At 43.2% G+C, this 15901-nt stretch overlaps 1 protein-coding gene across 1 annotated transcript; it reads left to right on the top strand.

Annotated features, from left to right (window-relative positions):
• The first annotated feature begins 3745 nt into the window (after positions 1-3745).
• LOC116704622 (calpain small subunit 1) lies at positions 3746-14193 on the top strand. Its single transcript, XM_032540242.1, has 11 exons — positions 3746-3819; positions 5550-5611; positions 5723-5759; positions 6896-6988; positions 10303-10360; positions 10597-10661; positions 10938-11006; positions 11658-11736; positions 11932-12048; positions 13000-13058; positions 13839-14193. Exons 2-11 carry the CDS (start codon positions 5565-5567, stop codon positions 13863-13865), a joined length of 651 nt encoding a protein of 216 aa, XP_032396133.1. The 5' UTR covers positions 3746-3819; positions 5550-5564; the 3' UTR covers positions 13866-14193.
• The last annotated feature ends 1708 nt before the right edge of the window (positions 14194-15901 follow it).

Raw genomic sequence — 15901 nt, 5'->3', positions numbered from 1 at the left:
GTTGCAATTAAAACAACCTTTCCCAACACAAAGGAATATTTTTTAACTTTTAAAAATGACAAAAACAAATGGTGTTACCTGAGCAGGTTATCTCCATGTCGTTAGAGGAATGTGTCAGTTCTGTAAAACATGTCAAGAGTGAAGGTGCATTACAGTCAGATGTGATTTCCCCAGATTCTCTTGGTATCTGAATGAAAGAGCCAAGCCACAGCCCAGCTCTCCACACACCAGGCCTGCTAATCTCCGGTTCCAGTTCCCATCGTCCTCTGGTTTCCACTCGTCCCGGTGTTTCATCTCCAGTGTGCCATCACACCGGCTGGCTCCTCCAACCAGCCTGACCACACCAGGTTCTGGACACAGGATCAGAGAGGCTCCAAAATCAGGGTAGCAGCTGTCGCCTTGGTCCCGCTCCATGTTCGGTGATGCCATGTTCAACTGCTACACTGCAGTGCCCTGCTACGTCCTGCTACGCCCTGCTACGTCCTGCTACGTCCTGCTACGCCCTGCTACGCCCTGCTACGTCCTGCTACGTCCTGCTACGTCCTGCTGTGCCTTGTAATGCCGCACAGCGTCCTGCTGTGCCATGAACTACTACAAAGAACTGCTACAAACTACTAATTTTTTCTATTTTTGTTATTGCCACTCTTCATTCTAACCCCAACCGGCCCGTCAGACACCGCCTACCAAGAACCTGGGTCTGGGCCTGGGGTCTGGGTCTGTCCCAGGTTTCTGCCTAAAAGGAAGTTTTTCCTCACCACTGTGGCCCTGTTGCTTGCTCTGGAGGAAACTACTAGAACTGTTGGGTCCTTGTAAATTATAGAGTGTGGTCTAGACCTACTCTATCTGTAAAGGGTCTCCAGATAACTCTTGTTATGAATTGATACTATAAATAAAATTGAATTGAAATTGAATTGAATTGAAACAGGACAGCAGCTTCGGTAACATGTCATACTTGATATATATCTATACATCTATACATCTATATATATAGATGTATAGATATATAGATATAGCCGGCATGCAGTCACCTATTGGCGGCTAAACAACTGCCGCTGTTAGCCGGCGTCCCGGAGCGCCGTCTCTCAACCAGCAGCTGCCACTCGTACTTCATCTTTCCATCACATTGTTTTTTGTTTTTTGACACAGACATGAGTAAATCTTACATTTGAGAGCTGTTACCGCCATTAGAGTCATGCTGGAGCTGGAGCTCGTGCCAGGCGTCCATCAACATGGAAATGCAACGACTAGTGCTGAATGCAAGTTTAAAGCTACAAACTGATTTGGTGTCCAGCGTGTTGCTTTATTGATAATTCTGCGCGCATAATGTATGATGTATTTTGAATTTATTGACCAGAAACCTCATTATACGCAGTGTTGCCAGATAGTTTTTTTTTTTTTTTTTGTATCATTATTGGGCGGGGCAGACATGGTTTTGGGTGTTCACGCTTCAGGAATCTAGCGAGCGTGCGGACCCAGAGGCTGTGTGGGGTGTGGGGGTGGGGGTGGGGGGCTGGGGGTGTGGTGCAGGGTTTATGATGCACTGAGAAAAAACTTGTTTTAGCTCTTTTGGTTCGACTGTTTTTTTGGACTCCGTCTAAAGACAAAGTTGTCTACTTGGGACTTTTCCGTGTAGTAGGAGGGTCACCTGACATGTAAAGCCTGCCACGGAGCCAATACTACACAGTATGCATTGTGTATAATGGTAAATGGAAAGGATGAAAAACAGTTGTTGATATTTCTAAATATTACAAACATTGGGGGGGGACCATTTCAGGGACTACCTCATGAAGCTCATTGAGAGAACACCAAAGGTTTGCAGCGCTATCAAAAAAGCAAAAGGGGAGGGGGGGGGGGGGGTTACTTTGAAGAAACTAGAATATAAGACATGTTTTCAGTTATTTTCACACGTTTTTGTAAAGTCCATAACCTCACATGTGTTCATTCATAGTTTTGATGCCTTCAGTGATAATCTACAATGTAAATAGTCATGAAAATACAGAAAACTCATTGGATGAGGTGTGCTCAAACCTTTGGCCTGTACTGTATATAGTTGTTGAAATGTTTTTGAACATGATGACAGTTCTGTGATATTGCACTGCCTTGCACTACTCCACTTGCACACTTTGCAAACTTGTTGTTGTTGTCCTGTTGTCCTGAAAACACTTGGGAACTCATTTCTGCTGCTCTTACATAACGGCACCACTATGCTACCGCCTGACTTGTTGCACTATTACATTGACTGTCGACTGTATGCATAATTGTATAATTGCACATTTTTAACTCAAATTTTGCTGCTCCTATTTTCCTCATTGTATATATCTTCCTATTTTTACTTTTTATATTGTTTACTTGAATGTTATGTTTGTCTGTGGACCTAATTGGTTAAAAATGTCTTGTCTCCACCGTGGGATAGAGGGAAACGTTATTTCGATCTCTTTCTATGTTTTGACATGTGAAGAAATTGACAATAAAGCAGACTTTGACTTTTTTTGACTTTGTGTCCAAACACCACAAAACGATTTCCTTTTGAGATCCAGGCTGCCCTATTTCTCTGTTCTTGTTCCTGCTGGTGGTTGAATTATTGTCATTACAAATTCGATACAATCCTTTTAATAAAGGTTTGTCTATTCTTGGTAAGGAAATTAGAGTAACTCAACTAGCGGATGATGCAGCTCTCTCTTTTTGAGCTTTCAAACACAAGATTGAATATTCTACGTCCGTAATTGACCAATTTTCAGCTGCTTCGGGTTCGACACTTAACAAATCTAAATGTGAAATTTTATATCTGTATCAGACTGAAGAGGAAAAAATGTTTAATATAGCTGTTAAAAAAAGATTTACAAAATATTTAGGTATTCTTATTTGCAGGGACTACATGGAACATGAGCAACCATTTCCTTTCTGGTCTGCAGCCAGAGGAGGGCAGTAGACTCAGGGTTTCACATGATCGTCAGTCTCCAGACACACTTACACTTCTCTTTATTTATCTTTTGGGATGACTCCCGCAAGGAAATGGAAATTTCCTGCATCAGTTTTAGCAAGAAAAGAAAAATGACAGTGTAAAGACAACAAAAAATAGCAGTACTACTACTACTAATAATAATAGTAAGAACATTTGTCAATAAAAATATATAAAAAGACATTAACCATAAATTATCAGTCTCAGTGTTGAGTCAAGTGTTAAAGTGACCAGGTATTAATGTAAGTCCAGATGTGTATGTGTGTGTATGTGTGTATGGTTGGATGGATATATAAATATATAATATGGAAAACACAACCCTTAGAGATGGTCAGTAAGGTTCAAATGCTAATGTGTGCAATACTAAGGATCTGAACAGGTTTAAGGAAGTATTCGAGTATTAAGAATTGAGGATTTTCCATCTGAAATCGTGTTTTAGATTGCAAAGGATGAGTTTTCCCACTGACCCCTGAATGCAGCATGAACTGTGTTTTTGTTTGTGTACGCTTCAGGAATCTAGCGAGCGTTAAGACCCAGAAGGTGGTGTGTGTGTGTGTGTGTGTGTGTGTGTGTGTGTGTGTGTGTGTGTGTGTGTGTGTGTGTGTGTGTGTGTGTGTGTGTGTGTGTGTGTGTGTGTGTGTGTTGGGCGGGGGTTGATGATGCATTGAGAAACAACAAGGCTCTTTTTGCTCAACTGGTTTTTTGGACTCTAGAAGTGGGTGTGCCCCGGTGCCTGCATATCTCCTCTCTCTCTCTCTCTCTCTCTCTCTCTCTCTCTCTCTCTCTCTCTCTCTCTCTCTCTCTCTCTCCCGCCCGCTCCCTGTCAGTCTCTCTCTCTCTTCAACAGGACACACGTCTCAGTAAGTCCTTACAAAAGTTGCTTTTCTCTTGTTTTTAAGCGGGTTTCAGCGTAAATGCAGCTCCGAGGTGTGTTCAGGGAACTGTTGTGCGAGTGTGTGCTGGTTTTCTGAGTGTGTGTGTTTGTTGTTTCTGTGCTGAAACCGGACACTGTGTAGATTATGGGAAGGTAACGTTAAAGGGTGTGCAGTCTTGTCTCCTGGGGTGGAAGAGAATAACACAGTAAGGGGAAATAATCCGGACTGTAGAGCTGCAAAGATCGTTGGATTAGTTGTCAATTATTACATTAATTGCACACCATTTTGTTGAGAAAACAAAGTAAGACTTCTCAGATTCCAGCTGGTTAAATGGGAGTATTTTCTAGTTTGTCCTCTCCTCTGGGACAGTAACTGAATGTCTTTGAATTGTGGACAAAACGAGACATGTGAGGACGTCGCTTTGGGCTTTTTGGGGAACACTGATCCTCATTTTTCACCATTTTTCTCATTTTCTAAACCAAACGACTCATCCATTCATCCAGAAATGAATTCACACAATTATCTACTATGGAAATAATCTTTAATTGGTATTCTATGAGTTTTGCTCGACCTAATAGAAACAAGAAGTGGCAGTAAAGTGTACTTTAAGAAGTACTACTGTTGACATAGTGATGTGTGAAAAAGCAGCTGAGTCAGACTCAGTCGGGAGATCGCTGGTTTGTTGTAATGTTAAAAAAGAAAAGAAAAAGGCTTTTTTTAACGAAAACTATAATTTTTCAGACACACTATCACAGCCTTTTCTTTTCTTTTTTAACATGATAACAAACCACCTATAAAAATGTGTTGATTGAAGAAAAGTGTGCGTGTGTCCCTGTGTTTGTTTTTTAAATGGTCAAACTGCTAATGTGTGTGTATGTGTGTCCTTGTCCCTGAATGTGTGTGTGTGTGTGTGTGTGTGTGTGTGTGTGTGTGTGTGTGTGTGTGTGTTGTGTGTGTGTGTCCCTGTGTGGGTGTGGGTGTGTTTTCATTTAACTAAATTTGTGAGGTCCAAAAACCGGCAATTCAGAATAGACAGCTTTGCTGGACCCCACATTTTTAAAGGGCTCTTTGAGGGTTAAGACTTGGTTTTAGGATTAGGGTTAGAATTAGGTTATGGTTAAGGTTAGGGTCGGGTCAGGGTGAGGTTAAGGGTTAGGGTTAGGGTAAGGGTTAAGGTTAGGTAAGGTTAGGTTAGGGTAAGGGTTAAGGTTAGGGTAAGGGTTAAGGTTAGGGTAAGGGTTAAGGTTAGGGTAAGGGTTAAGGTTAGTGTAAGGGTTAGGTTAGGTTAGGTTAAGGTTAGAGTAAGGGTTAAGGTTAGGGTAAGGGTTAAGGTTAGGGTAAGGGTTAAGGTTAGGGTAAGGGTTAAGGTTAGGGTAAGGGTTAAGGTTAGGGTAAGGGTTAAGGAATGCATTATGTCAATGATGGGTCCCCACAAAGATAGTGAGACACAGTATAATACGATAATTTATTACACCTACAATAATTAGTTGATTGAAAGAAAGTGTGTGTGTGTGTGTGTGTGTGTGAGAGAGGGAAAGGTGTGTCAGATGTTGTTGGTTGACCGTCCAGATGTTTTTAAGGTTATCTGTTGACTGCTGCAGCAGACGATGCAAGAAACCGTTTTATCTCATCTTATCTCTCTCTCTCTCTCTCTCTCTCTCTCTCACTCTCTCTCTCTCACTCTCTCTCTCTCTCTCTCTCTCTCTTTTTATCAGACTGACGGCAGCAAAATGCATCTGGCAAATTCTTTTATCAAAGGCCTCGTTAATGTTGTGAGGTAAGCATCATTTTGATGGAGCTAGGCGGCCTCTGCTTCCAGTCTTTATGCTAAGCTAGGCTAACACACACTCTCTGACTCCTTGTCTTGTTTTTTCTTTTCCTCCGACAGCAACATCGACCCGGCTCAGTTTAAGCCTTCAGCCCCTGTAAGTGTGAAATGCACACACACACACACACACACACACACACACACACACACACACACACATACACACACACACACACTCACTCATCTATTCTTTAGTAGGCAAACAGACGTCTCACACATCATATAATTGATCTGTATGCTCAATCAGAATCAATCCCATTGGGTGCAATGGTGTCAGACAAAATCCCGCCAAGAGACACAAAATGTACGGCGGAAGGGACTCTTTTAACTGTTAACATATCTGAAAAAAGAGATGGAAAAAGTATGATATTGCACACATAACGTGTGCGTTCTTAATAGTCACTCATTCATTTTTTATTTTTTTAGCCAGTAAAATTGCACTGTTCTTTGTAGGAAACGGACAATTTGAAACATTTTCTATGGATGTCGTTTGAAGAGAAAAAGAAACGTTAAACGGAACTGAACTCTTCAGAAATTACGTTTAATTAAATCTCGTTGCCGACACGTTGACTTCTCTCAGCGGAAGATTTCCTGAGCAAACAAACACTCTGAACGTCTAAATGCAGTCAGACCCCGGACCTAACAGTGGCTCTGTGTGTGTGTGTTGTGTGTGTGTGTGTGTGTGTGTGTGTGTGTGTGTGTGTGTGTGTGTGTGTTTGTGTTGTTGTGTGTCTGTGTGTCTGTGTGTGTGTTGTGTGTGTGTCTGTGTGTCTGTGTGCGTGTGTGTGTGTCTATGTGTCCTGTGCCCCTGTGCCCTGTGTGTGTGTGTGTGTGTGTGTGTGTCTGTGTGTGTGTGTGTGTGTGTGTGTGTGTGTGTCCCTGTGCCCCTGTGTGTGTGTGTGTGTGTGTGTGTGTCTATGTGTCCCTGTGCCCCCTGTATGTGTCTGTGTGTTGGTGTGTGTGTGTGTGTGTCTGTGCCCCTGTGTGTGTGTGTGTGTGTGTGTGTGGTGTGTGTCTATGTGTCCCTGTGCCCCCTGTATGTGTCTATGTGTGTGTGTGTCTGTCGGTGTGTTTATGTATCCCTGTGTGTCTGTCCCTGTGTCCCTGTGCCCCCTGTATGTGTCTGTGTGTGTTTGTGTCTGTCTGTGTGTCCCTGTGTGTCCCTGCGTGTGTGTGTGTGTGTGTCCCTGCGTGTGTGTGCCCCTGCGTGTGTGTGTGTGTGTGTGGTTGCAGCCCCCTCAACGCAGGCCTTTGAACTTCGCCGAGTCTCAGGACACCGAAGAGGACAAACAGTTTCGTCGAGTTTTCCAACAGCTGGCTGGAGATGTGAGTCCCTGATAATCCCGTGTCTATATGTGTGTATATAATATGTTTTGATCCTGTCTGTGTGCTCTGCGATTACATTCACTTTTAAACCAGAGGACGTTTCTCTCCCATCCTGTTAAATCCAGACAGCTAGTCTCTAACACCCAGACCTTCCTCCACAGCGCTGCAGGTGAGGGTCTGGCTAGTCCACACAGCATTTGGGAATGGAGATAAAACCTGCTCTGGTTTATCGGCATTTCTTTAAACCAATCACAATCATCCTGGGTGGGGCTAAGCGCCGGACAGAGCCACGGTGCCGCTGCTAAACAGCCTCGGGAAGGAAGTTTTTTTGGTGGAACATGTGTACGTTCAGACGTCGTTTTAGTCGTTAGATTGGACAGAAAACAAAAAACTTGTGTGGTTATATTGTGATTTTAGTCCGATTTGAAGAAAGTTTTAATGCAACTAGTGATTTTCTAGTCTGAGGAAGGAGTGTAATGAAGAAGATTTTAGTTTTTTTACGTGTGCATACTTCACATTTCAACTCGATAACTTCTGTGCATGTAGTGACTTTTCTACACACTCTTTAATCTGTGGCGTGACACATGTTGCCGCGCCCTGTTTCAGGAGTTTCTTGTTTTTGTGAATGAAAAAAAACAAGAAGTGTGAAGTGAGTCCAGGTGTATCTGCAGCGTTGACCTGATTCGGCTGCTCAGCAGGTTTTAAAAGAATGGCGTTTTCACCTGATCCTAACATCGCTCACCACACCTGTCTGTCTGCTGCATCATTCACCAATCATTCACCGCTCCAACCCCCCCCCCCCCCCCCCACGCCCTGTCTCTGGTTTCTTCTCTTTGTCTGGGTCGCAGTCACGCCCCCACAGGTTTCTGTGGCTCCTACACCAGTCTTAATTCTTAATTCACAACCTGTCCTTGAATCTTCACGAGGTGAATCTGAAACAAAGGCAGAAAATTGTGCGTTTTACCACGTTTATGCAGTCCTTTGAACGTCACTTCAGTCAATATGTTTGGCAAAAGTCCAAATTAAGCATCAAGGCTTGTGAACGTAGCCTAATTTTGTATTTATTTAAAAAAAAAAAGTCATTCACATATCGTTTTTTTGTCGACTTGAAAAAAGAGAGAGGAAGAAATGAAGAGGAGAGAGAGAAACAGAGAAAGAGACAGAAGGAGGGAGACAGACAGCAAGCGGGGGAGAGAGGACAAGAGTTAGGGACAAATGGAGAGAGGGGGGACAGGGAGAGAGAGAGAGAGAGAGAGATAGGAAAATACAGAGGGAGGGCGAGCAAGAAACAGAAAGGGAGAGAGAGAGCTCTGTCTCTGCATTCCTGCCATTGTCTGGCAGGGCGGTGCTCAACCTGAGAGGCGTTGTACTGTGTGTGTGTGTGTGTGTGTGTGTGTGTGTGTGTGTGTGTGTGTGTGTGTGTGGTGTGTTGTGTGTGTGTGTGTGTGTGTGTGTGTGTGTGTGTGTGTGTGTGTGTGTGTGTGTGTGTGTGTGTCTGAGGTTTTCTCTGACTCATCAGAAGGGTGTGTGCGCGACCAGTTAGACCAGAATTCAGCCGACTTGTCCGTGAGCGTGTCAGCAGCAGTACTGAGGCTGATGATGAAGAGGATGAAGAGGATGAAGAGGGTTGTAGTAAAACGTGTCTCCTCTGGATCAGGCGGACTCCGCTGTAGAGACTGTTCTGGAAACTTCCTGTTAAACCTGAAATATTGAAATATTGAAGCTGAGTTTTGACAAACCGTAACATTAGGGAGGAAAGTTGAGCATTTCAGTTTATTCTAGTTCTAGTTATTTCAACTGTGATCCAAGCCACTGGGCTACGTTAAGGGCCTCATGTTACCTGTTCCTGGTCTTACAGGGAGGTGTGTTCAGGTGCATTCTGGGCGTTCTGGTGTTACAGGGAGGTGTGTTCAGGTGCATTCTGGGCATTCTGGTGTTACAGGGAGGTGTGTTCAGGTGCATTCTGGGCGTTCTGGTGTTACAGGGAGGTGTGTTCAGGTGCATTCTGGGTGTGCTGGTCTTACAGGGCGGTGTGTTCAAGTGCATATCTTGAGGAAGTCAGTCAGTGAAAAGTCAATAGCAGCATTTTCATTGTTATTTTAACAGCGCATTAGTAAACTGCTTCTAGGCTCATGCACAGCGTGTGCACACTTTGTTTGTCACACACACCCAGGGACGTGCAGCGGCACACACACATGCAAAAGAAGACATAAAAGAATATCATAACAGCAATGCGCCAAGGTACAAACACGCCTGGCTGTTAAAGGGAATGGGAGAGGACCTCTGATTGGTTGGTTGCACGTTACGCCCAGAACACACATCTGATTAATGAAGACACTAAGTCCAACCCCTTTAGGACCATGCGCCCACCACACCGACCCTTTTTTCCCCGGTCAAACTACCTGCTACCAACCTGCTTTCTATCTGATCTCCAGCAGGGGGGACTCCTTAAACCTGCTTTCTATCTGATCTCCTGCAGGGGGGACTCCTTAACCTGCTTTCTATCTGATCCCCCGCAGGGGGGGACTCCTTAAACCTGCTTTCATCTGACTCCTGCAGGGGGGACTCCTTAAAACCTGCTTTCTATCTGATCTCCTGCAGGGGGGACTCCTTAACCTGCTTTCTATCTGATCTCCTGCAGGGGGGACTCCTTAAACCTGCTTTCTATCTATCTCCTGCGGGGGGGACTCTTTAAAACCCGGGTTTTCTATCTGATCTCCAGCAGGGGGGACTCTTTAAACTGCTTCTATCTGATTCCTGCAGGGGGGGACTCCTTAAACCTTTTTCTATCTGATCTCCAGCAGGGGGGGACTCCTTAAACCTGCTTTTTTCCCTGATCTCCTGCGGGGGGGGACCCCTTTAAAACCTGCTTTCTATCTGATCTCCTGCAGGGGGACTCCTTAACCTGCTTTCTATCTGAATTCCTTTTCTTGTCTTTTTTTGTTCCACTGATCTTCCTAATCACGTGAAAACATAAACATTTTGAAATTTTTTCCCAAATTTCAGCACAAAACTCCGTTGCTGCGTCCAGAGACAGCGCGACGTTGCTTCACACTGTTTTGGCAACAGGGAGAAATTCTTAGAGAGGTTTTGATTTTTTTTTTCTGTCAGCAGTGAGTCAGAAGCTGAGAAAACATAAAAGGGAAATAAAAGGGTCTGAGTCACACTCAAATCAGCTGTGAGTCACTCTGTTTGTGGGGGCGTCCTCCGTGGAAACAAAGAATATGAACACCCTTTCTGATTGTGTGTGTGTGTGTGTGTGTGTGTTGTGTGTGTGTGTGTGTGTGTGTGTGTGTGTGTGTGTGTGTTAACAGGACATGGAGGTGAGCCCCAATGAGCTGATGACCATCCTCAATAAAATCATCGGCAAACGTGAGTCAGCTTTACTCTTATTGTCTAACACATGCCGGTATTTCTGTACACAGAGATGGAAGAAGATAAACTCGGGCCTGGGCTGTTTTCTCACAGCACACAATAGTTAATTTCCTAATATCATCATCATCATCATCATCATCATCATCTGGCCTAATCCCCCCCCCCCCCTGTATCTGAAGATCTCTGTTTCCCGGTCTATCTCTTCCTGATGTATTTGGTATTTTATGTTCCAGGTGGAGACCTGAAGACGGACGGTTTCAGCATCGAGTCCTGCAGGAGCATGGTCGCTGTCATGGACGTATCCTTTCAAATGTGGTACTAATACCACGCAGTACTAGTGATACTCAGTACTACTGCATGTCGTAGTAGTAGTAGTAGATGTCTGATGAAGACTGGGGTGAAGGGGGGGAGGAGGGTCGCATCCGTTCCCAATAAAGCGGGATTTAAGGTCCTGCAGGAAGAGATGAGACTGGATGAGTGACATTTTTAAACTACATAATATATTTAAACCAGACAGTAAGAATAAGTACCATGTGTGTTCTGGTTGACCTTTGACCCGACCCCCCCCCCCCAGAGCGACAGCACCGGTAAACTGGGCTTCGACGAGTTCAAGTACATGTGGAACAACATCAAGAGATGGCAGGTCAGTTCCCTCCGGGGTCGAGGGTTCAATTCCCCGTGTCAGTCGGTGGACACAGAAACTCCTGAAAGCAGCTGCTGAATGGACTGTGTGTTGTTGTTGTGTTGTTGTTGTGTTGTTGTGTTATTGTTGTGTGTTGTTGTTCTGTTATTGTTGTGTTGTTGTGTTGTTGTTGTGTTGTTGTGTTATTGTTGTGTGTTGTTGTTCTGTTATTGTTGTGTTGTTCTGTTGTTGTTGTGTTATTGTGGTCATTGTTTTATTGTTGTGTTGTTGTTGTGTTATTGTTGTGTCATTGTTGTGTTATTGTTGTGTTATTGTTGTGTTATTGTTGTGTCACTGTTGTGTTATTGTTGTGTTATTGTTTTGTTATTGTTGTGTCATTGTTGTGTTATTGTTGTGTTATTGTTGTGTTATTGTTGTGTCATTGTTGTGTTATTGTTGTGTTATTGTTGTGTCATTGTTGTGTCATTGTTGTGTTATTGTTGTGTTATTGTTTTGTCATTGTTGTGTTATTGTTGTGTTATTGTTGTGTTATTGTTGTGTCATTGTTGTGTCATTGTTGTGTCATTGTTGTGTTATTGTTGTGTTATTGTTGTGTCATTGTTGTGTCATTGTTGTGTCATTGTTGTGTTATTGTTGTGTTATTGTCTCCAGGCTGTTTACATGAAGTTTGACGCCGATAGGTCCGGTACGATCTGCTCTGAGGAACTGCCAAAAGCCTTCCATGCTGCAGGTGAGGAACAATCGGTGTGTGTGTTTGTGTGTGTGTGTGTGTCTGTGTGTGTGTGTGTGTGTGTGTGTGTTTTGTTTGTTTGTGTGAACAGAGTATAAAGTATAAAACTAATTGCGTGCGTGTGTTTGTGTATGTGTGTGTTGGCGTCTATGTGTGTGCGTGGCTGGTTGTGTGTGTGTGTGTGTGTGTTTGCAGGTTTCCCTCTGAACGACCAGCTCTTCAAGCTGATCATCCGTCGCTATAGCGACGAGCACGGCACCATGGACTTTGACAATTTCATTGGTTGTCTGGTGCGACTGGACGCCATGTGCAGTGAGTCTCTCTCCTCCCTCCGCCACTCACAAAACCTTCCACGTGTGTGTGTGTGTGTGTGTGTGTGTGTGTGTGTGTGTGTGTGGTGTGTGTTGTGTGTGTGTGTGTGTGTGTGTGTGTGTGTGTGTGTGTGTGTGTGTGTGTGTGTGTGTGTGTGTGTGCGCTGTCACATCAAAGGACCCCAGCGTGTGATCGGTTCCTTTGTTTGCCAAGTTGTAAATGTAGTAAGAGTTTTTTTAAAAGTAGACTTGTTCTTCAACATGTTTTTTGTGGTTTTCACTTCGTGTTCAACACTTTTTTGGGCACTTTTGTCTGTTTTTACTCATGCTGCGTGCGTGTGTGTGTGTTGTGTGTGTGTGTTGTCCGTCTGTCTCTGCTGTCCTCTGTGTGTGTGTGTGTGTGTGTGTGTGTCTGTCTCTTTGTTTGTGTGTGTGTGTGTGTGGTGTGTGTGGTTTGTGTGGTATGTGGTGTGTGTCTGTCTCTGGTGTGTGTGTGTGTTGTGTGTGTGTCCTTTTGGGGTGTGTGTGTGTTGTGTGTGTGTGTGTGTGCCTCTGTGTGTGTGTGTGTGTGTGTGTTGTGTGCCTCTGTGTGGTGTGTGTGTTGTGTGTGTGTGTGTGTGTGTGTGTGTGTGTGTGTGCCTCTGTGTGTGTGTGTGTGTGTGTGTGTGTGTGTGTGTGTGTGTGTTGTGTATGTGTATGTGTATGTGTTGTGTGTGTGTGTGTGTGTGTGTGTGTGTGTGTGTGTGTGTGTGGTGTGTGTGTGTGTGTGGTTGCCTCTGTGTGTGTGTGTGTGTGTGTGTGTGTGTGTGTGTGTATGTGTTGTGTGTGTGTGTGTGTGTGGTGTGCCTCTGTGTGTGTGTGTGTGTGTGTATTTTGTGTGTGTGTGTGTGTGTGGGTGGTTGTGTAGTGTGTGTGTGTGTGGTGTGTGTGTGTGTGTGTGTGTTTTCTGCAGGAGCCTTTAAAACTCTGGATAAAGATAACAGTGGCACCATCGACCTGGACATAAAGGAGGTAAACATTCATTCATAAAAAACAGCAACTACGCAATGTTCGTGCATGTGTGTGTGTGTGTGTGTGTGTGTGAGCGCGTGTGTGTGTGTGTTTGCAGGTTTCCCTCTGAACGACCCCACCCCCCTGCCCCACCCCGCTTTATTCATAAATCACACATAGACACCGTCCACCAATGGACATTACGTCCTCTGCATTTCATGACTGAAATGATCTGAAATGAACGTTTTTGACAAATATTTTCAATGCAGAGCTGCTGTGACACTAACACTGTCTCTGTCTCTGTCTTTGTCTTTGTCTCTCTCTGTCTTTGTCTCTGTCTTTGTCTCTGTGTCTGTCTCTGTCTCTCTCTGTCTCTGTCTTTTCTCTGTCTCGGTCTGTCTCTGTCTGTGTTTGTCTCTGTCTTTGTCTCTGTCTCCCTCTGTCTCTGTCTTTGTCTCTGTCTCTCTCTGTCTCTGTCTTTGTCTCTGTCTTTTCTCTGTCTTTGTCTCTGTCTCTCTCTGTCTCTGTCTTTTCTCTGTCTTTTCTCTGTCTCTGTCTCTGTCTGTCTCTGTCTGTGTTTGTCCCTGTCTCTCTCTGTCATTGTCTCTGTCTTTTCTCTGTCTGTGTTTGTCTCTGTCTTTTCTCTGTATCTGTCTGTCTCTGTCTCTCTCTCTGTCTTTGTCTCTGTCTTTTCTCTGTCTCTGTCTGTGTTTGTCCCTGTCTCTGTCTTTTCTCTGTCTCTGTCTCTGTCTGTGTTTGTCTCTGTCTCTGTCTTTGTCTCTGTCTGTCTCTGTCCCTCAGTGGCTCCAGCTGACGATGTATTCCTGAAGCGGCGGCGGGGACGTTCTCCACAACAACAGCGTCGTCTCGTCTTTCATCTCGTCCCTTTCTCCGTCTCATTACACGTGTCCATGGGCGTGGGTTTAGTCTCAACATGGGGGGGGGGGGTTGTCCCCCAAAAGGTTTTAAGAGAGTCTAAAAACTTAATTTGCTGCATTTAAAATAAGAAAACTCTGAAAAGGTTCTGGCAGTGTATAACTTCTGGTCCAATCATCTCCAAATACATTCTTAGATTATCATAAAAACACATGATTTCAACATTTTACTGTTACTTTAAGTACTTTAAATCCATTTTGCCAAAAACCAGATGTGAAAAGAATACAACAAATATTCTACTTAAGTAAAAGTACAATTACTTTGAGGAACTTTTACTGAAGTACGAGTTATATTACTATAATTAAAACAACAACAACAACAACAACAAAAAGGACATTTGGGGTCGGCTATATTACCAAAAGACATGTAGACCTAATATCCAGAAACCAATCAGATATTTTTAAGGGGACAAATCTACCTCTTCTAATTATTGGGAGGGGGGGGCATGTCCCCGCCCCCCCCCCCCCCCCCCCCCCCGATAACCCACGCCTGTGCACGTTGTCTGTCTGAAACCTCGCTGTCTCCATAGCAACAGGGACCAAAATGTCTGCTCAAGAGCTAAAGTCAGGATAAAGGGAAAATCCACCCTGGGACCAGAGTGGGGGGGGGGGGGGGGCGCTACAACCCCCCCCCCCCACGTTACATATTTCTATATTTAAATGTTTAGTTTGAAAAGGTCTTGATTTTGATCCCAAACTGAATAAACTGACATTAAAGAGGTGTTTGTGGATCTGACGACTCCTTTCTTACTCTTCTTCTTCTTCTTCTTCTTCTCTTTCTTCTTCTCTTCTTCTTCTTCTTCTTCTTCTTCTTCTTCTTCTTCTTCTCTCCTCCAGATCAGTTCAGCTACTTTCTATTCCAAACAAAAAAAGAGAACTTGACATTGTTTTAAATTTTGGGCCGGGACGACGATTCATCGACGTTATTTATTCCAAGTCGCAAAGTGGCGACTAAATCTTTTCTTCTTTTTTTTTTCAACCATGGAACATTATAATGTCACTTGGAGACAAAAAAGTAGATAAATTATATTTATGTACGTATTACATCAATACTTTACATACTGTACATACATAGTAGAAGCTGTACACAGTACATACATACATACATACGTACTTACATACACACACACATACATACATACTTACTTACATACACACACACATACATACACACATACATACATACATACATACATACATACTTACTTACTACACACACACATACATACACACATACATACATACCCTACCATACATACATACATACATACATACTTACTTACTTACATACACACATACATACATACACACATACATACTTACATACATACATACATAAATACTTACATACATACATACATACATACTTACATACATACACACACACATACATACACACATACATACATACATGCATACATACATACATACATACACACACATACATACATACGTACTTACATACACACACACATACATACATACGTACTTACATACACACACACATACATACACACATACATACATACATACATACATACATACTTACTTACATACACACATACATACATACACACATACATACTTACATACATACACACATACATACATACATACACACACACACACATACATACATACACACATACATACATACATGCATACATACACACATACATACATACATACATACATACAGTACACATACATACATACACACATACATGCATACATGAAATTTAAGGAAGTTATTTAAAACAAACAGTAAATAAAAGGGTAGAGAACAATATAAAATACATAAACTACAACACATAGACAACATGAAATGGAATGAAGGATATATAATCATAATTCCTTAGAAGGGTCTTGCACTACTATAAAGATCGATTTGTTTTTATTAATAATTTGGATTGACTCCAAAAAAACTTA

This window comes from Etheostoma spectabile, chromosome 16 (genome assembly GCF_008692095.1).
Source record: "Etheostoma spectabile isolate EspeVRDwgs_2016 chromosome 16, UIUC_Espe_1.0, whole genome shotgun sequence".
In the NCBI taxonomy this organism is placed as follows: Eukaryota; Metazoa; Chordata; class Actinopteri; order Perciformes; family Percidae; genus Etheostoma; species Etheostoma spectabile.
The sequence above is the reverse complement of the archived record's forward strand: the minus strand, read 5'-3'. Positions and strand labels throughout refer to the sequence as shown.

Bases quoted from the DNA above. Each gene is read 5' to 3' on its own strand.
- LOC116704622 (XM_032540242.1), top strand. From the start codon at position 5,565: ATGCATCTGGCAAATTCTTTTATCAAAGGCCTCGTTAATGTTGTGAG. The intron at 6,989-10,302 runs GTGAGTCCCTGA...GTGTGTTAACAG, and splicing joins TCCAACAGCTGGCTGGAGAT to GACATGGAGGTGAGCCCCAA. The intron at 13,059-13,838 runs GTAAACATTCAT...TCTGTCCCTCAG, and splicing joins TCGACCTGGACATAAAGGAG to TGGCTCCAGCTGACGATGTA.